Source organism: Ursus americanus, chromosome 14, assembly GCF_024610735.1.
Source record: "Ursus americanus isolate L20-20 chromosome 14, mUrsAme1.1.p, whole genome shotgun sequence".
NCBI lineage: Eukaryota > Metazoa > Chordata > Mammalia > Carnivora > Ursidae > Ursus > Ursus americanus.
In genome coordinates this window covers 26,782,105-26,801,698 of record NC_142140.1, presented here as the reverse complement: position 1 = coordinate 26,801,698, position 19,594 = coordinate 26,782,105, and the positions used below count along the sequence as shown (strand labels likewise).

Here is a 19,594-nt window from a genome sequence, read left to right as displayed (position 1 = left end):
ATTTTATTCAAATTATAATTTGTTTTGAGATTGCTCCTTATGTTTTCAAAATAAAGGAAGGAATGTTTGATGAGCCCATGGTAATGTCTGTGTGCTTTTGACAGAAAGAGAGTTTGACCCTGACATCCACTGTGGGGTCATCGACCTCGACACCAAGAAGCCCTGCACCCGGTCTTTGACATGCAAGGTAGGTGGCCTCCTGGACGGAACTGGAAACTCTCCGGTAAGCACAAGGAGCTGGGGTCCGTGACATGGCCCCCCAAGTCTCTTGAACCCGGAGAGGATCTGATCTGTGGATTGTTCGAGATTTTGTAAAGGAGGAGATAACTGGGTTTTGATGAAGAATGCCTCCAGTTCAGAAAATGTGGTGTCTTTTGTGATAAGCTGCAAAACGTAAGAGACATTTTGCCCCCAGTGAGCTTCCGGTGTCATATCCAGGGGAATAGTGTTCTTTCCTAATCAGTCTGTGATGTTCAAATACTGCTAATATTTCTGCAGAGAAACTAGTGTGAGAGGCTACCCTTTACTGTGGTTTAAATTGTGTAAACTTAAAACAAGTCCAGAAATTTCTTTTGACTATGTGTGAATATTCTTAAAATGCTTTTGTAATCTGTGGTTCTGAAATTTTCAAGAGCCACTTTAAAAACATCTGATTTTGAGATAGACTCATTTTTCCAGTTCTAAGAAAATACGAGATAATATACAGTCTTACCAAGTGAAGAAAATGTTACGATTCTCCTTTCGGTCCTGAGATTTCCTTTAAAATGCCGGTATGCTGGTCAGAAGGTGGCGTACTTGCTGTACGGCCAGAGGTGCTGTGGGGTCGCTGTGGCGGACCCTCCGTCAATGAGCGTACGTGCTCATGTGCCTTTCTCTGCAGAATTCCCTAGCTACCCTCAGAAGGGTTCATAAACTATCGAGACTCATTGCTTTAAAGTAATTTAAAAACACTTGTTTGGAGAGAGGGGTAAGAATTATAAAAATTAGTATTATCTTCTAAAAATTTAATAAAATTTTTGGTGTATTATTTTAAATTTATTTAAAGGATATTTTAAATATCCTTGAATAAAGGACTTCAGGCCCCACTCCACCCCTTAACAGTGGAGGAATGTTAAAATTTTCAGAAAGTGGAAATGTTGTTTCTAAGTGGTTCTTATTTTAAATCTCTAATTTAATTTTAGCATGTAGATTTTATCTTAAACAGTGGTTCTGAAGCTTTTAAGGAAAGGCGTTGGCCAAGAGCTCCTTTAAAAATCTGACTTAAAAAAAATCACAGATCATTTCCCCAAGGAAAAATATCTATATGTACATGTATATTCTGAATTTTGCATTCTGTCTCAGGAGTTCACACATATCTTCACCCCAGGCCCTGACCCTTGAATCTTTAGGCTAAAAACTCCTTTCTCAGGACAAACTACTTTTATTTTCTGTAACATTAGTTGAACACACAGAGTGGTGTGTTGTTGGAAGGTAGCCCTTCGAGCTCTGGAGAACTGTGGCCCGCTGCAGCCTTTCGGGAGGGAGTTGGCGAGCGGAAGCCTCGGCCTGGGACCACGGCCTGTTCCCAGCCTGCCGACTGCTCCCTGGCTGTCAGGACCGTAGATCTCTCAGTATTAGGGTGCCTGTCGATGAAGGATGCTTGCTTTATCCAAGAGGCTCGCCTTCAGTCATCTCCAGGGCGCACTAGTGGACCAAAAGCTTTATCGGTTCATAACGTGCAGGATTGGCCAGCCTTCTTCCTGAGGCTTTATTGATGGTGAACAGACTTCATACGGGTCCTGCATTGTCGTCCCATCTTCTTTTCAAGTCATGTGTGCTTTCCATGTGTTCTGTGACGGGTGTCATCAGCGTAGCACAGCGTGGGGCTTGCCTTCACATTAGCATGCATCTGGAGCCCTGGCGTGTCCGAGGTCAGCAGGGAAGTGGCAGCCCTGCCCTTTCACAGGTGGCCCTTCCTCTCGTCCTGTGTTCTCTTGGCCACTGCTTCTCCCGCTCCCTGCCTCCGTTTCGGCCTGCATCTGTTAAGCTGTGGAGGGCTGCCCGTGCTTGAGGGCCTCCCCACTGAATGTCTTCCACGTTGCCGCCTGGATCTGTCCTGCCTCAGACCAAGAATGTCGTCCTTCCTCTTCGGTGTCTGGCGACCTGCTGCTGCCCACTCCTGTCGCTCGTCCCCTTTGTCTTCCTGCCACCCTCTTCCGTCCCCTCCTCACTTCCTTGTCTGCCTGATGTCCTGTTTCATGTCTTCTCTGTCTTCCATGCAAATAGAATTTGGCTCTGGGTTCCTTGCCCTTTCAGTCATTGTGGAAAGTTTATTGCCTATATCTGAGCACAGACCCCATTCTGGGTCTCAGTAGATGCAGGCTTTAACAGAATCCAGGCACAGTCCCTAGCCTTGAGGGGCTTACAGTGTAGTGAGCGAGAGGGAGGTTAACTTCATAATTATTTGTATGTGTGTGAAGTTAACCACTGATGAGTAATAAACAGGAAGGAAGCCTATGTTATGACTGCCTTCAGTAGGGGATTGAGCCAGCGAAGTCCCAAGTCTCCTTTGCCATAGGAATACTGGGCTGAAATCCACATGATTTAACTGGGCAAAGAGGGTTGGGAGAAGCCAAGGAAGCAGCATGTGTAACTAGTCTGTGATGGGGCAGAATAGACGTGTTAGGGTCTGAAAGGCTGCGGAGCAGGAGGCTGAGGAGCAGGAGGAGGCACTTGGTACCAAAGGAGTCGGGGTGGGGGGAGCAGGAGCTTAGTTACGTACCCGGTCTTTGTCCTGTGATACTGGAGCAGCCCTGAAGAGTCCTGATGCGGAGGGAGCTCTGCGGAAATCCTGGTTATTCTGCAAATCATGCTGGGAAAATATCAGCATCTGTGCCTCCTTTCTTGACTTGGTCTTGCTGTGCTAAGCAGCAGGGGGCATTCAAAGATGAGGAATGGCTTCTACATCTGTCTAGAGAGATGGGCAAGTGGACTAGTGATGTTACATATTCATTCATTAATTCAACACATATTAGACGGCCGTTATTTTTACGTACTTTGTTTGAAGCATTTCCTGAATGCCAGGTGAGTATTGGGTAGCTAGTACAGCACTGAACAAAACAAAGTTCCTTGTCTTCCTTTAGGTTACTTTCCTGTGGATATATTACATATTAAAGGAAATTAAGTAAAAATTGAAAAAGAAGCTAAACACACTGGTGTAACCATCTTTGCCAGCTTAAATTTGGGGCAGGCATAGTTTACAGTATGTCCAGTGAGGAGGTAGGTTGTTACTGAATTTCATAAAGACATTAAAAGCCTAATTCCCCTTCAACCCCTTAAATTATATGAAATCTCCAAACTTCTCGAGCAGTAATACATTTGTATAATGTGTAAGGCCATAAGCACGAAGTACATTTGCATTACTTTTGTAACATAGAAGAGTGGAGGAAATCTGTAGATGAATTAACTTGTATTTGCAATATCTGATTTGTGGCCACTGTCTCCTTACATTTTTTACAGACTAAGACACCAGCAATAGGGAATGGTGAGGTTAACTGGACTTTATCTTCTTCTAGGAATAGTATTAGCCCCAAGAGAGCCTTAAAAAACAAACAAACAAACAAACAAACAAAAGCAGGAATTATCAAATGCATTTGGAGTATAGACATTTTTTATAAGGTACGCCTCAAGTACGGGTTGATGTTAGTTACCCTGCCAGCGTTGACCTCCTTTTTCTCAATGTGCCCATTTCCTAATTCTGAAATTAGATGTTGTCTTAAGATCCAGAAATGCCATCTGTCTCATTTTCTTGATTTGCATTGTGAGTGTCTGTTTATAGGGATTGACTCTGCTTCATCTCTTCCGGTTCACACCTGTCTTCTCTTGGCCTTGTAGTCTTTGCTTCTCTCTAGGCTTCCTCGGCCAAAGTAGTCCCCATCTCCAGGATGCTTTGAGCCACTTTCTCTCTTGACATGGCATTTTCACTGGAATAGAAAGGAATACTTGTCTAATTTTTACTCTCTGGCTGTTACTGAAAAAGGAGTCTCTGATACATTTTTTTAAAAGTAAGCTCTACACCCAAAGTGAGGCTTGAACTCATGACCCCAAGATTAAGAGTCACATGCTCTACTGACCGAGCCCACCAGGCGCCCCTCTGGTACATTTTTATGGCATAAGTGTTTCTTCCCTTTTAATATTTAAAATCCGAGTGGCCCAAAGAGGGATTTTTCTGCTTGAGTTGGTAAGAGCCCCGATAAATAAACTGTTACAATGGCACGAAGCATGAGTACCTAACACCTGTTTGTTTCTACTGTTTGCCATTCACTTACGCACCAGGTGGCACAGCTAACACTCCTTCTTTTTCCTGGTGGAAGTAACATCACCACATTCTCATATATTTGCCTGGAGTATATGCTTCTACTCTAGCAAAAGAAAAAAGGTCACACTCCGATGATTTTTAGCTTATCAAATGGTGAGCAGCCTGTCACTATGCTAATGGTCCAGATTGTTGTGTTGTTTTGTTTTGCTTTAAATTGGGAATGGTGTTTTTGGGTATATGACAGAAACAATTATTGATGAGATTCCTCAGTGCGTGTATTTTTTTGGTCTGTAGACACATTCCTTAACTCAGCGGAGGGCTGTCCAGGGTAGAAGAAAACGATTTGATGTGTTATTAGCCGAGCACAAAAACAAAACCAGGGAAAAGGAATCGATTCGCCATCCGGACTCTCAGCAACCAACACAGCCTCTCAGGGACCCGCAGCCCACCCCTCCTCGACCGTCGCAGGAGCCGCACCAAAACTCTCACGGAGTGATTCCTTCCGAATCAAAGCCTTTCGTAGCTAGTAAACCTAAACCTCACACCCCCAGTCTTCCAAGGTAAGCCAAATCCTCCAGCTCCCTCCCTCCTTCAGAGAACAGACTTGCAGACGCTATAAAACCCCAGTGTAGTCATGATGTCGAGGAGTGTACATCAGGCTCACTTTAAGAAGATGAGAGGTTTTTCTAATTGGGTTTGAATTTAAGGAAAAAACGTTTGTTGAGTTCATTAGTAAGTTTCAACCAGGGCTCTTCTTGGCCAAATGCAAGCAGCAGACTGAAGCAAGAACGATCTCCTCCATCTCTGCTCAGCGTTAGGGGTCTCTTAACCCCATTGAGCAGGGTTGAGACTCGGGTCCTGACTGCAGGTTGGTGCCTGGAACGTCTCACACGGCTTTGGCAGCAGTTTTCCATTCACTTGTCTCGCTTCTTGCAAAACACAGCAGTGGGAGTCCTTGCTGGGGATGGGCATTCAGCCTGAGTTTTTACAGCATCCATTTATCAACCTGTTTTTTCATTCATTCATTTGAGACCTAGGCCTAACCATGTATTAGGCATTTTAGTCGTTCAGTAAGCGATGGATCTCAGAGAGTTTTACGAGAACTTAATGCACATTCCTCGGAGACAGTGAAGGTGGACTTGAACATATGTGTATTTGTGCTTGTATATTTAACCAAGTTGAAGTAAAGGACATTGTCCCCAATTTCTAGAGGGAAGGAAAAGAGAAAGATATAGAGAACAAGGGCCTGCCCTGTCGGCCACCAGCAGCAAGGGCTTCTGCTTAGGTACGTGCCAACCTTTGGTTGCTGTGCCTAACCTTTCCCGTCACGTGCCTGTTCCTTGACATGGTGGCGTGAGGGGCAGAAGTGGTTGCCCGTGGAAACCTGAGTGTGTAGTTGAGCTGTTCTGACACGGGCGCTCTGGTCTGTGAGAAGCACCGTGGAGGAGCAAGCAGTTGGAGGTGGCTCCCCAGAACGTGGCCAAGCCCAGGCTATCAGTTCCTTGGCAAGTTCTTTCTTTGGCCATCTTCTCGTTGAAATTTTTCAATCTATAAAAAAGTAAGCTTGATTCTAGAATCACCAGGCATTCATACACGTAGGAAGCCTACAGTGCTGCCCTGAGTAGTGGGCTTAGATTATCCACGTTGGGTGGTCATGCTACCTCCTCCTCTGACCGCCTCCTGTCCCTCTCAGGGTCAGAGCACACCGCCAGTTACTGATTGCCTCAGTAACCCAACTCCCGGTGAAATTCAAAGAGGAATCGAAGAGTTCTCTTAAGTTCCACTTCTATTTCCTCTTCTTTGGGGAGAATAGGAAGAGGCCCTGAGCCATTCGGTTAGCTATGGAAAGGAGGACCATTTATAAGTTACCTTTGGGCCTTTGGGTAGATCTGGCAGACAGCTTCATGTGACATCGTGCGGTTCAGGAGAGTGGATTCTTCGCTCCCCGGCCACCTGATCAGCATCTGTTGCCCCAGTGCTAGTGGGGGACCCCAGGCCTCCCTAGGTGGTCTCGGACACGTTGTTGTATCTGGGTTAAGGCGGCTGATTACCAGATGTGTGATCTGATCGGTGCTGCACTTTCTACTCACCAAGGCCTCCAGGCTGCCCTGCTCAGCAAGGTGGGAGTGCCCCCATTGACCCTCCTCCAGTCCATGAATCTCCACACCCTCCCCTGCCTGCCACTGAGCCAGCTTCTCGGTTATCCAGTGAGGAGGGAGAAGGCGATGACAAAGAAGAGTCTGTTGAAAAACTGGACTGTCATTATTCAGGTCATCATCCTCAGCCAGCATCTGTAAGTTCCACATGCACCCCCGTGTTGACCCTCCCCGCGCAGCAGGGACAGGGCACTGCAGGGGGGCGTGCCGGGGCCTTGGCATGCCCGTTCGTGTGGGAGATATGGTCAAGGTGTGAGAGCAGCTCAGAACAGGGCGCCCCAGAGGCGGCATGCACTCTCTCCTGGGACACCTCGTGCTTCTCCCTTTCTCTTCCATGAAACTCAGGTTTAGGCATCTTCACTCTCATGCTTCACAGCCTACGATACTCAGAGTAAGCTCTTTCCTGAAGGAGAGGGAACCCTCACTGCCCACGCTGCTGTCCGAGGTAGCAAGTGCGCGCTGTTGTGCTCTCTCTTGCAGTTTTGCACATTCGGGAGCCGGCAGATCGGAAGAGGCTATTACGTGTTTGACTCCAGGTGGAACCGGCTTCGCTGCGCCCTCAACCTCATGGTGGAGAAGCATCTGAACGCGCAGCTGTGGAAGTGAGTGCCTGTCCCACCACTTCTGGGGCGGGGAGAGGAGGCCGACTTTACCCGGTGCTGCATCCTCTCTATTTCTTATGGGACTGATTTAATAATGATGATGATGATGAAGATGATTTAATAATCTTATCTAAAGATTTATTTATTTATTTTAGAGTGAGCGGGGAGGGGGAGGTGCAGAGGGGGAGGGAGAGAGAGAATCTCAAGCAGGCTCCCCACTGAGCACAGAGCCCGATGTGGGGCTCGATCCCATGACCCTGAGACCATGACCTGAGCCAAAATATAAAATAGATGCTCAACTGACTGAGCCACCCAGGTGCCGGAAGATAAGCTTATCTAAAATGAAAAGGTGGCCTTTGTCCCTGAGAAGGCCTTTCATCATTGATTCATTCACTCTTTCAGCAAATGGGTCTTTCTCTGGGTACTGTGGTTCTAGGGAGAGGGACTCCCACATGTGAGGGGAAACACAAAAACCACTAAACAGAAAGTCAGTACAGGTTATAGCTTTCAGAAGGGAGATCATGGAAGTGCCAAGAATCCCTGGCACTTACTGAGAGCGTACCGTATGCCAGACAACTTAGATTTAATTTTTGCAATATGCTGTGTCAGTGGACCTTGATTATCCCACTTTTGTAGATAATGAAACCGAGAAGCAAGGTCACACAGAGAGTTGGTGGTAGGGCCGGGATTTGGATCCAGAGGCAGTCTGGTTCCAAACAAAGAGCTGAGATGGGGAAATAAGAACCCGGAAGGATTCAGGGAAAGCCTTGCTGAAGGGGTGATCCTTGAACTGAGATGGATGGATGGAAAGCAGCCGTGGGATGGTGGGGTAGAGCAGGGTCTAGGCAGGAAGAACCATAGGTGTCAAGGTCTTAAGTCAGAAAAGATCATGGCTTGTTTGAGAAAAAGCAAGAAAGCAAGCATGGTACAAGATAAAACTCAAAAAGCTGGCAGGGGCCAGGTGACCCTGAAATTGATTCTGAGCGCAGTAGGGAGCTGCTGAAGGTTTCAGGAAGAGGAGCCATGTGCTCTGATTTACAGCATGAGATAAGACGGTCATTTGTGTGTCATGATGTGTGTTAGTGTTTCCTACGTGGGATTTTAAGTAGAAGAAGAGATCCATGGCCAAAAGCCTCAGCTTTTTCTGAAGTGAAATAGTTTTCATTATTGCAGGACTTCTCAGAGCTTTTAAGGGGCACACTATTCATTGTAACTCTCAAAGCAGGGGATATCATGTGTAATGTGGAACATCTCCCAAGTTCTTTTGACCTGGGAACCTCTTTCAGGGGAGCATCTTAGGGAACTGATGTTTGGTGGAACCTACTTTGGGAAACCTTGAGTTTTGCTCAAGGAAGGAGGCTATCCAGTCGTCCACATGTCGTTCCATATTCTCCATTTGGGCATCATTTACTAGTGCTTTTCGGAGTGGACTCTGCCAGTATATCCATTTGCCTTGCTGCCTTGATTTCCTCATAAAGTCAGAGGAAGCTGGTCAGAGGCCTCAGTCCACAGTCCGAACCAGTTTCATGATCATTAATAGGACTTGCATTTATTCTCTTAGGAAATCAGACCCAGAGCAGTGCTGCTCTGCGTTTCTAGTTCACATTTCTTCCTGGTTTTTACGAGATAAGAGACTCCTCTTCCCTCTTTATTAAGGAACTTTGTCCTTGCTTAGAAAAATGAGTTAGGGCACTGGTTTGTTGGGATTCTGGGGGTCTTTCCACATCAGAAGACCCCCAAATAGGTGAAATCTCAGCTTCTTATTTTTTCAGACTACCTGTTAGGACTTGAAGAGTTCACTGAGCTCCCCAAGCTGTGGGTTTAGTGTATTCCTAAGAGTTGAGAAGGGTCCTCAGAATGACTTATTCCCATTATACTGATAAGTGGTTTATGGCCAGCAGTTGGGGTGAATATGGTTTTGGTTCATAGTGGCTTGTGTGGGGAGATTTTTGTCTTTGTGCCATGACCTCTTGAAGATGCGGGATCATGCAGTTGTCTCCACTGTCTATTTTTTCTGTCAGAGGTTGCCTGCCTTATCAATCACTTGATCCCAGCGAGGAAGAAATCATGCCTTTCCGTTAATGTGAACTTTGGTTTTAAAAAAGCCAGTACAGCAGAGACTGACGTTCTGCTCAGTGGTGAGCTGGCACGCAGGCCTAGGGCAGACAGGAGCTTGGGGAGAGGTGCCGGAGTGAGGCCGGCCAACACAGGCAAGCTTCTCAGGCTGCCCCTGAGATTTGCTGGAAGGAGCTCAGCACTTCTCAGCTCGAGAACGGTCCTTAGGTGGCGTCTTTGACTTATTCAAGGCAAGTCCCAGAGCAGTCCAGGTCCCGTCCTACTGGCTCAGCCAAAAGTCCTCCCTTCCAGGAGGTCCCCCAGTTTTGGTGGCAGCCTTCTCAGTCCCTTACCCTTTAGTTACCTGTTATAGTTAATTGGGGGATAAGTGGAAATGGAATTTGAGTATGGCAGTGAAATAAGTCATCTTCAGTGTATGGAGTGTGAACACTGGTGAAATTAAACTAGCACTTCCTCTGGAGCATGGCCATGACCCCAAAGGCCAGTTCTGAGCTCCTGTGATTCCTGTCAACTGCTTGTCTGCTATTGATTGGGGACCGCTATTCCACACATTCTAAGGAAGGGATGGGATCCTTAGCAAAGGGTTTTTCTTTGTTGGCCAGGGGTCAGGGTAGAGTGGGGGGCAGTGGTACTTAATTTTTTAGATTGGTAATAAATTCACTGGGGTAAAAAAAAGAATGAATTGATGTAAAGAGGTATATAGTTCAGAGTTTCAGTCCCCCTGGCCTCCCACATTCCTATTTCCCACCTCCCACCCCAGACAGAAGCATTTTTATTAATTGCTTTTATATCTTTACAGAGTTCACTTACACAGACATAGGTCAGTACAACTACATATTCTTTCTTTGTCTTGTCTTTATAAGAAAGGTAATGAATAACTTAAAAGAGCCTTTTTTTTTTTTACCAGGAACCAATATGTTGTGCAGAGAGATCCACATCTCTCCCTCTCTGGAAGCTTTTCCTTTTCCCAGGATTTGGTTCCTGCAGCCTGGTCTTTAGGCTTTGTCTCCCTCAGCCACCTGGTGGCCGCGAGGAGCCACTGCAGCCAGTGAGCAGGAGCGCTACTGCACCCATCCGCTTAGAGCGGGGCTTCTCAGAGGTGCCGGTGCCCACAGGTTGCCAGGGGATCTTGTTGAGATCCAGATTCTGATGAAGCAGGTCCGGGTGGGGTGTAGGGACTCCTCATTTCTCATAAGCCTTTCAGATTACATCCGTATTTGTTCTCTGTGATGAGCATGGGGATAGAGCCCAGCTTCTCAGTCTTGGCCTCATTTTGGAATCTCCCAGAGAGATTGAGAAACTTCTCATGTCTGGACCCTGCCCCATGGGGACTTGGGTGTGGTCAGTCTGGATGCGCTGGTCTCTGGGGCCAGAACTTCACTCCTGATTAGGGTGGTTACAGCCGGTACAAGTACAGTCAATAGTTGCTTTTATTAATGGCTATACCCCTTACAAAGCATCTGGAAAGTGCTTTGGCATCCGTGTAGGACACTCACTTGGAAGATGAGGAGCTGGATGGAGCCCCGGCCGGTGCAGTGACTGGATTCACCAGAGCTGCCCCATAAAGTCGGGAGCAGTCTGTTCTCGACACTTACTTCCATTCAGGCCATTTTCTGTGTTGTCACCTTCCTGGTAATTCTGCCGTAGGGATTTTTAAAATTTTGATGCTGTCATATTTTAAAATCAGAGCAAAAACAAAAGGGGACCTCCCTGGTTTGCCATTTGAATTCCTCTCTCATCTTCAGATGGGTGTCTAGCCCAGACGTTATTAACAGAATGCATTGTTCCAGTGCTGACTGGAAACCTCCGGAGATGGGATTCAAGCCTGTCGGCAGGACCTAACAGTTGCTATTAAATTGTTGTGCCCTTCTTTTTTCCTCATTTATTCATGAATTCCCTCAACATTTGCGTGCCTTCTGTCTTCCTGGCACTGTGCTGGGCGCTGGGGACTGTTCTGTAGGGAAGTTAGACCATCATCAGCAATCACACATGGAAACTGCCTTGAATGCCCCCAAGTCTGGGAACGGGCAGTGTGAGTCCGTGGAGAACCAAGCAAATCAGGATGGTCAGGACAGATTTTCTAAGAAAGTGATGGTCTGAAACTGAGGGGTGAGCAGAATTTGGGGTCAGAGTGTTGTAGGTAGAAGATGGACAGTGCCTCACGTCCAGGCCTCTTCTGCGACCTAAGAAAGGTTGGTGGGTGGAATCCGGGACTCGGGGGCGGGGGGAGGGGTAGATGGGAGGAGGCAGTGTGAGGCTGGGGACCCGCAGGGAGTGAGGCACACGGGCCTTACAGACCATTGTTTTGAGAGCCCGAGGAAGGCACGAAGGAATTTGAAGGAGAGAAACGGCAGGATGGGCTGTGCATTTCAGACGATGCCCCCGACAGGTGTGTGCTGCTCCGTGCCATAGGTAAAGGGCGCGTGCGCCTGAACGTTTTCCTGAATGGCTGGTGCTGATTCTTACTCACTGTCCTTTCTTTCTGCAGGAAAATCCCACCGGTGCCCAGCACCACACCACCCGTCTCCACACGTGTTCCTCAGCGGACAAACTCTGTGCCGACATCACAGTGTGGGGTCAGCTATCTGGCAGCAGCCACTGTGTCGACGTCTCCCGTCCTGCTCTCATCCACCTGCATCTCCCCAAACAGCAAACCGGTACCAGCTCATGGAACCACACTAAATGCACAGCCCTCTGCCTCCGGGGCCATGGACCCTGTGTGCAGTATGCAATCCAGACAAGTGTCCTCTTCGTCCTCCTCCCCCTCCACACCCTCTGGCCTTTCCTCAGTGCCCTCCTCTCCTCTGTCCAGGAAACCTCAGAAGTTGAAATCCAGCAAGTCTTTAAGGCCCAAGGAGCCTTCTGGTAACAGCACTAACTGTCACAATGCCAGTAGCAGTACCAGCGGCGGCTCAGGAAAGAAACGCAAAAACAGTTCCCCACTGTTAGTTCACTCTTCCTCCTCCTCCTCCTCCTCTTCTCATTCCATGGAGTCTTTTCGGAAAAACTGTGTGGCGCACTCTGGGCCTCCCTACCCCTCCGCGGTAGCATCTTCCCACGGCGTGGGCCTCAACTGTGTGGTCAGTAAGGCGAACTCGGTGAGTGTCCGGCACGACCCGTCAGGGAGGGGCGCCCCCGGTGGGAGCCCCGCCGAACCCATCAAGAGGATGAGTGTGATGGTGAACAGCAGCGACTCCACGCTCTCCCTGGGCCCGTTCGTTCACCAGGCCGGCGAGCTGCCCGTCAGCTCCCACGGCAGCTACTCACACTCTCCCACTCCTCTCGACAGACTGATAGGAAGGAAAAGAAAGTGCTCGCCCGGCTCCAGCAGCGTCAACAGCAGCAGCAGCAAACCCACAAAGGTTGCCAAACTGCCGGCCATGAACAACGTGCACATGAAACACGCGGGCACCAGCCCAGGGGCACAAGGACTGACGAACAGTTCCCTCCTTCATCAGGTAGGAAATGGACTGTGAGCCCTGCGGGGAGGCCCAGTTCCTCTCCCTTGAGCTTGTGGGCCTGCTCGGAGATCGGTATGGTGGGGTTGGTTTGTTTGCCTGTAAACATGTGTCCAGCTTCATGGTCTCTTTCCAAAACGGAAGAGTTCATGACCACATGAAGGTAAAGCAAAGTTTCTCTGCCAGAATTTCTCACGACTTGGAGGGTGCTCCTGGGTAAGGCACCACGAAGTGCATGCATATCAGTAGGAAGGGCCGCAGAAGGCGTCCCGCGCCACGGCGCAGTCCCTGAGGGCGGGCCCGGGGAACACGCGTCCTGGGACACTGTCCAGGGAGGACACAGGCCGTTGTTCCTGGAGGCTGGTTCTCTCGTTTGGTCCTCTGAAGAAAGCTGGCCTGCAAGCACACTGATCTAGAAAGGGATGGGTTAAATTTTTGAAAGAAAGACCTTTTAATCATTTTCCCATCAAAGGACTTCAGATTTTCAGTTAATTCTCTCCTTATCTTTTCTCGTGTTTTTCCAGGGAGGCAGGGAAGCAGCAGTAAGTGGGGGCAGAGACGAAGACTAGAATCTCATTTAAGTGAAGAGATGAGAAAGAAATGTGAATGCAGGCCCATTTGTAGAGCGGTGGCTAACTGGGTCCGATTCATAATGACCCATGACTCTGTGCTCTTTGTTCCCTACATAAAGACCCATGTCTTGTGCTCTTTGTTCCCTACTCTTCCCCCGTTACCGTCATCCCCTCACCCTCTTCTCCTGGAGCCACTTCCTCCAGTTTCCTTTACTCTAAGCGCCCGTTCATGTCTCTTCTTGTGACTTCACTCATCAGCGTATCTCTTCCCCTCGCCTGCGCACGGGGATTTCAGCAGCACCTCCCAGAGCCCTGATTGACAGTGCGAGCCCTGATTGGCAGTGTTCTGTTCTGTTTTCTTTCTCCTCTGCAGAACTTAACTCAATTGGCAGGTGAGGACTTTTTCAGAAAATACCAGGAAGTTTCTTACAATGATAGAGTTCCCTCCACTATCTGTGTGAATGAGTGCCCGCTGCCAAAGGTGTGGGGAAAGGATTATCCGTGAATTTAAATAGCAGCTGTTTCAGTTCTTCTCTTTCAGCCTCCAGTCTAAAGGGGCTGTTTGTATGTTGCTTGGCTTTTTGAGCAAGGGCTCCCTGGACATGTGAAAATGGGCTTTTACCACTTGGTTTGTAGTGATTCATTATAGTTTATCAGCATAAAAAGACAGTGCAAATACTGCAGGAAGTGGTCTAGCCATCCTTTAAAAACTTCCTTCTGAGTGTAGTTTCCTGAGTCTCTGTGAACCTGAGGGAGGGATGTTCCCTTGTGTTGCGATGCCCCACACATTCTTTTACTGCGCGCACCTGTCTTCCCCTAGGCAGGGCTGCCAGCCCTTAATGCCCACAAGTCACAGAAAGGAGGGGAGGAGGCTGGTGGGTGCAGCGGGGATTAAAGTGCTCGTGGAAAGTGAGGGAGCGGGAGCCCATCTACACAGAGCAGGTGCTCCCAGAAACCTGTCACCCATCTCAAAGAAACTGCATATCTGGACTTGGTGTGAGAAATGTGGCCATGTTTAAAAGTTATGTAGTGTTTTGTTTTGTTTTGCAATCTGGCACAGCCCACACATCTACTGACCAAGTATGGCTTGTGAGCTGCCAGCCTGCCACTTCTGATGCCCACCGTCGGGGAGAGCCCTGTCCCACTAGGACAAACAGGCTGAGTCTGGGTTCTTAAAATCAGTTTCAGTTTAAGTGTATATTTGAGAAAGATTTCCCCTCTGCAGTAGGAAACTTTTTTATTATTCTGCACAAATCTTGGGTGGGCAGGTGGGTGGGTGGGGGCCCATGGCTAGAGATTGGAGGGTCAGTGAACCCCCAAAAAAGGGTTGGGTATTTTCAGTGTCTGTGCTCATTTATCTGCAGGAGGGATCCTGTAGCTTTCATCAGAATCTCAAAGGTATCCACGACTCCAAAATGCTGTGGAGAATGCTGCTCTTAGAAGAGTAGGAACCTCAACTCCCTGTATCTTGTGGAGCTGATTTTAAGATTTGATTAATTTCCTTTTTGGATGGGGTGGTGGGGCAGAGGGAGAGAGAGAATCTCAGGCAGACTCCGTACTGAGCGTGGAGCCCGACACAGGGCTCGATCCCATGACCCTGAGACCACCACCTAAGCCATAACCAGGAGTTGGATGCTTAACCGACTGACTGCACCACCCGGGCGCCCCTTGTGGAGCTGATTTTAAAACAGAGAAAACCGAGCTGGTTGAAGACCCCCTAGACCAGGGAATGTGGTGTGGTGGGCCGTACTGGGAAGCCTGGCAGGTGGGGCTTGGCAGCTCCCCCCGCCTCCAGTCTGCTCGTGGCCTCTACCACCAAGGACTTCAGTAGCTCACTGGGGGTCACTGGGGGCCCCCCCACCCCAGGCACAGGCACTCAGGTGTGAGTTCTCACACCTGCGTGTGCTACCCCATATGACCTTGTTCAGTTCTCAGTTGGCAACCTGGAAGACCTTCAAGGAAATGAAATCAGTAAATAAAACCAAAAGGCAAACATGAGAGCCTTTTCGCTAAGCTAGAAACCTGGCCTGCATCTCTTCTAGAAAAGGCAGTCTTTTAGAATGATTGTGCCCAAGGGCGGAACAGGCATTTGAAAGCTAAGGCCACATGGGGTAGCTGAGTGCTCCTGGCCTCGCCCCGAGCGAGCGCTTGTGGCCTTCGGGATGCTCTTGCTGGGCGTCAGGGCGGTGCCGCGCTGCTGCTTACTTACCTTCTCATTGTTTCCCTACCCCCTCTTTTTTGAAAGCCAAAGGCACGTCCCTGACAGCTGAAAATAGCGCGGGGAGGAATAATCTGGACACTTTTGACGACAAGTTACACCTCCACTCAGCACTATGGACTCCACGATGCCTTTGAGTCTGTTTTCCCAACCTCCTGTGGGCCTCGAGGGTAGGAATCTGCCGGGCTCTTGTTGTAACGAGGATCTCCCTGAAGCTATGTCCGTAGCAGTGAGTACTTGTAGAGGACACTGGGTCAAGTTCAGCCACCGAATTGCTTTTATCAGTGTTACAGTGGTCTGGACTGCTTGCTACCAATCTGTGAGAAGTTGTTGCTTTGTTTTTTAACTTGCAGTAAATCATGGAGCCGCTCTTGGAGTAGATTGGCTGGGCGAAAGAATGTCTTGGCAAGAGCATTACCGTAGATTTTTCTCCCTTCTTCCCCTTCCCAGTTCTTTTTTTACACTGTCTTCTGTAGGTCACCCTCCAGCAGTTAGGTGCCCCATCTGGAGAGCCTTCCAGAGGAGAGCAGGGCTGCACGCTGAGCGGCCCTCCGAAGAAGGGAGGTGCTGTTAGCTCTTTATAGCAGTGCTCCGGGAGTGCACTATGGACGGTAGCCTAAGGCACCGTGGCAGAATAGCGTGTATTTCCCCCGGCCTTTTGCAAGTAATTTGGGGTAAGAAGCTGTCAAAAGTTTCTAACTTACAAACTGGTTTAAAGCCATCAACGCCCAGAGAGCAAATATACCACATTTTAGAGGCTTACTTTTCATGGTACAAAAGTGATTCTATGTGATTTTTTTTTTTTAAGAAAATGCAAATGCAAACTAGTTTTGATAATGGAAAGCCAAATTTTGTTTGGGGGACGGGGCAGGGGGAGTGTGGATAAAATCACTATGGGGGAAATGTTTTTCCAAGATTTCCAAAGAGATGAAATTGTTTATTCTTTAAGTTTTCATGTTATACAGTAAGGCAGATTGGGTTGGTTGCCCTGCCCAGTCTGTTTTTAAAAAATTGCCTTTGTAAAGTGAAATTATTAGGGTGCAGCAGAAGCTGTCATTCACTAAGTCATTAATATACTGAAATGTTTCCAGGGCACTGTGTGCATTACCCTCAGTCTCTGTGGCTGCTGTCCTGGGACTCCGCGTCCATTTCTGCTTTGAGCACTCCCCGTGATGTGTGTGTCTGCGCCCCCTTCCTCTCCACATGTTCATTCGGATGCCATTGGGTGGGGAGCAGGCACCAAGGGAGGGGAGTAGGCAACTGTGTACACATGCCCAGGCAAAGATGATGTGATGCAGAAACTTTCCCGACAAACCCTCCTTTCTGGGGATTAATACCAGCCATCTTCCGGAGAGAGTTTTGGAGTCCCTTGAGGTTATTTATTTATTTATATATATTTTTGAGTACCCCAACCCCAAAAGAAAGAGCTTCCTATGTTCAAATTTCATTGCTTGAGAAGGTGTTAATGAATTGGGGGGATGAGCTGGGGCATGTGAACTGGTGATTCCACGATCACAGCTCCTGAAACAAGAACCAGGCACTTTTCCTTAGAACACACAGAGTTGCCGAACACCACAGGGTACATTTCCCCGGGCTCTGATCACTGCTCTGGGTGGGGCCTGGACAGAGCCAGTCAGTGCATCCTTTCTTTCCCTACAATTCTTGGGTTACAAATGTCAGTTTCAGGGAATTTCAAGTCAACAACAAGTAGAATGAGTAAATACTTGGTTACCAGCCTAATAATGTGAATTGCTACAGAATTATTCTTATTATGTAAGACAACAAAAACTTTATGCAGATACTTTAGCTATAAATTGATGTAAAATATTGATTTTTTTTAAAGGAAGGGGAGAAGAGTATCTTGTTCACTTATTATGCAATCAGTAAATATTTTTAAAAAATGATACTATAGGAGAGCTTAGTAAGGAGAGTGCACGGATGGGCCAGTTTGGTGTAGTTAGGAGAATCAGTCTGGTTGTTCCATCCCAGGGGAGGGAGAGAACAGAGGTAAGGGGGAATCAGAACGTACTTAGTTGATTCCTTGGTGACAAGTGCAATGGGGTATGGGTAGAATTTATTTTCAGAGCCAAGAGGACTTGATGGATATAAATAAAGTTGCTTTTAGCGATGGACTTTATAGACAGATCATGTTGTTCCGAAAGATGTGAATAGGGCCCTTGATAGCAAGTTGATTCAGAATTATGTAGATATTTAGATAAGCGAGTGTTGATCATTTGATTTCTTAGACTGAGGTTTTAATTGAATTTCATTATGTCTCCCGGTAGTACGCAGATCATCGGGATTAGGAAATTAGCCATTTTGGATTCTGCCTGCCACAAACAGACCTATTCTAAACAGTGCTATTAAATTTTAGACTGTTCAAATATTTTATTTTCTCCTACAACTACTTTTTATTATAATGAACAATTAAGACCATTTAAAACACGGGAGTACAAGTATTTTTTTGAATTAAATTAACTTGCAAAAACCAAATTTGCAGTGGTTGAGTTGTTTCTAGACAGACTTTGGTATCAATTTAAAACCAAGATAATTTTTATATTCTTTCCAATAGAATTTCATGACAACTCCTGCAGTTTTCTTAACCTACAACAAAAAAAAAAGTGCTGCATTGATGAACAAAGAATTCTACAAAACCTACTTTTGTATCTTTATTTTGGAATTTCTTGTTCTATTATAAATATGGAAGTATCCCTATTTCAGAAGACATATTTTGTTAAAAATGAATTGTACATATTTAAATATGTATTTTTGCACAGGTCTTTTTTTCTGATATCCTGTTTTGGTACAATTGAGATCATCTAGTATTTATTTATTAATTAATAAAAGTAAATACCTTTTTATAATTTGAAGTGGTTCACTGCCAAGCCAATAGTTCTAGAACCTGCCTCCTTTACAGTTTAAGGGATGCCTCTGTTCTGTGAAAGTCTTTCTGTCCCTTTTAATGTCTCGGGAGCGGATTTGTGCCGATCAAGTGGGCATTTTGCTTCTCTAGTTGCCTGATTTCCCGATAGACTACACGTAACGAAGTGACACACTGCTTTTCTTTTGTTCGTGTTTTATGTGTGCGTGTGAGTGTGCGTGCGTGCCTGTGCGTTTGTATGTGCACACTCTGAGCACGTGTGTGCTCGTGTGTGATGTGGTTTAAAACTAACGGGAAAACTGAAAGTGCCTGAACCTAGTTTTAAGCTTCGACAGATTCTTTAAAAAGACTTGAATGTTCAGTTCAACTTTTGGAGTTTGCTTTTTCCACCGAAATATTGTTTCTAAAATCTTAGGGGAGGAGTTGAAAACCACCAATGCTGGTAATTTTATAAGGTATTTTAAAATTAAGGCCTTTTGGTTCACAGTAAATCAACTGGTGACAGATTGCCTGGTGGCACCAAGGGTTACAAATCTTTTTTGTCAGCCAGCGACTTACACAATATGTCCGTTTTGTTATTCACTCATGAAATACAGAGTTTAAAATAGAATATTTAAAAGATTTTATATTCCAAAAATATAATACAGAGTACCTCTAGAACATTGAAAAATGTGTAATTTGAAAAATGTGTAATTTGAAAAATGTAACTTATAAAGGCAGCTGTCTTCCTGCAAGAGTTCTGTTGCCAAGGAATTTCTTACTATCTCTCTGTCCGGGGAGGGGAGTGGGGGGGGGCTTTGGAAAATGATTGTTAAAAGTTTCGTTGTTTAGCAGAAAATAATCATTTTTACATTTTGTGCAAAACATTCTACGTTTTCAGATCATTTAAATGAGCACTACATACTGTCAGTGTGAATGTAGGGCCTTGAAAAGCATTTTGCTGTTTCTTTGAGCTTGGTCATAAAAGCAATCTCCTGTGTTAAAATGTGTGAATAGTTCGATAATTTGTACACATAATCAAGAGCATCTCAGCTGGACTTCGTGTTGGCTGCTGTAGAGAACATGAACAAATGTCAAGGGATAGAAAATTACTTTGGATATTTAAAAGAGAAGAAATATATAGTCTATTTGTTTTGTAACAAGTTTCTGTAAATAAAATAATTTATACTATTTATAAGAAAAGGTTGTGCTTTGCTTTATGAGAAATTAGTTTGTGGAACAAACATGTTACTAAATGGGCAATAAAATTAGGACTTGTCAATAAATAAGGTTGGCTGCATGAAATATTTTACATGTTTCTGCCTCGTGATACTAAACCCCCCTTTCAGTGTAGT

At 46.5% G+C, this 19,594-nt stretch overlaps 1 protein-coding gene across 12 annotated transcripts in view; it reads left to right on the top strand.

Annotated features, from left to right (window-relative positions):
- The window catches only part of ATXN7 (ataxin 7), a 147,882-nt gene that overhangs the window by 116,385 nt on the left and 11,903 nt on the right, over window positions 1–19,594 (top strand). For 10 of the 12 annotated variants that reach the window (XR_015726657.1, XR_015726656.1, XR_015726654.1 and 7 more), the window contains 5 exons: window positions 105–187; window positions 4,592–4,857; window positions 6,392–6,590; window positions 6,934–7,055; window positions 11,620–12,589. Coding sequence is in view for 7 of the 12 variants with exons in the window: in XM_045807526.2 (XP_045663482.1) it covers window positions 105–187; window positions 4,592–4,857; window positions 6,392–6,590; window positions 6,934–7,055; window positions 11,620–12,589 (1,640 nt within the window). In the remaining 5 variants the exon portion in view is untranslated. Of the gene's footprint in view, window positions 1–104; window positions 188–4,591; window positions 4,858–6,391; window positions 6,591–6,933; window positions 7,056–11,619; window positions 12,590–13,419; window positions 13,505–15,406; window positions 19,529–19,594 lie in introns of those variants that run through there. The other 2 variants (XM_045807528.2, XM_045807525.2) reach the window with 2 other exon arrangements.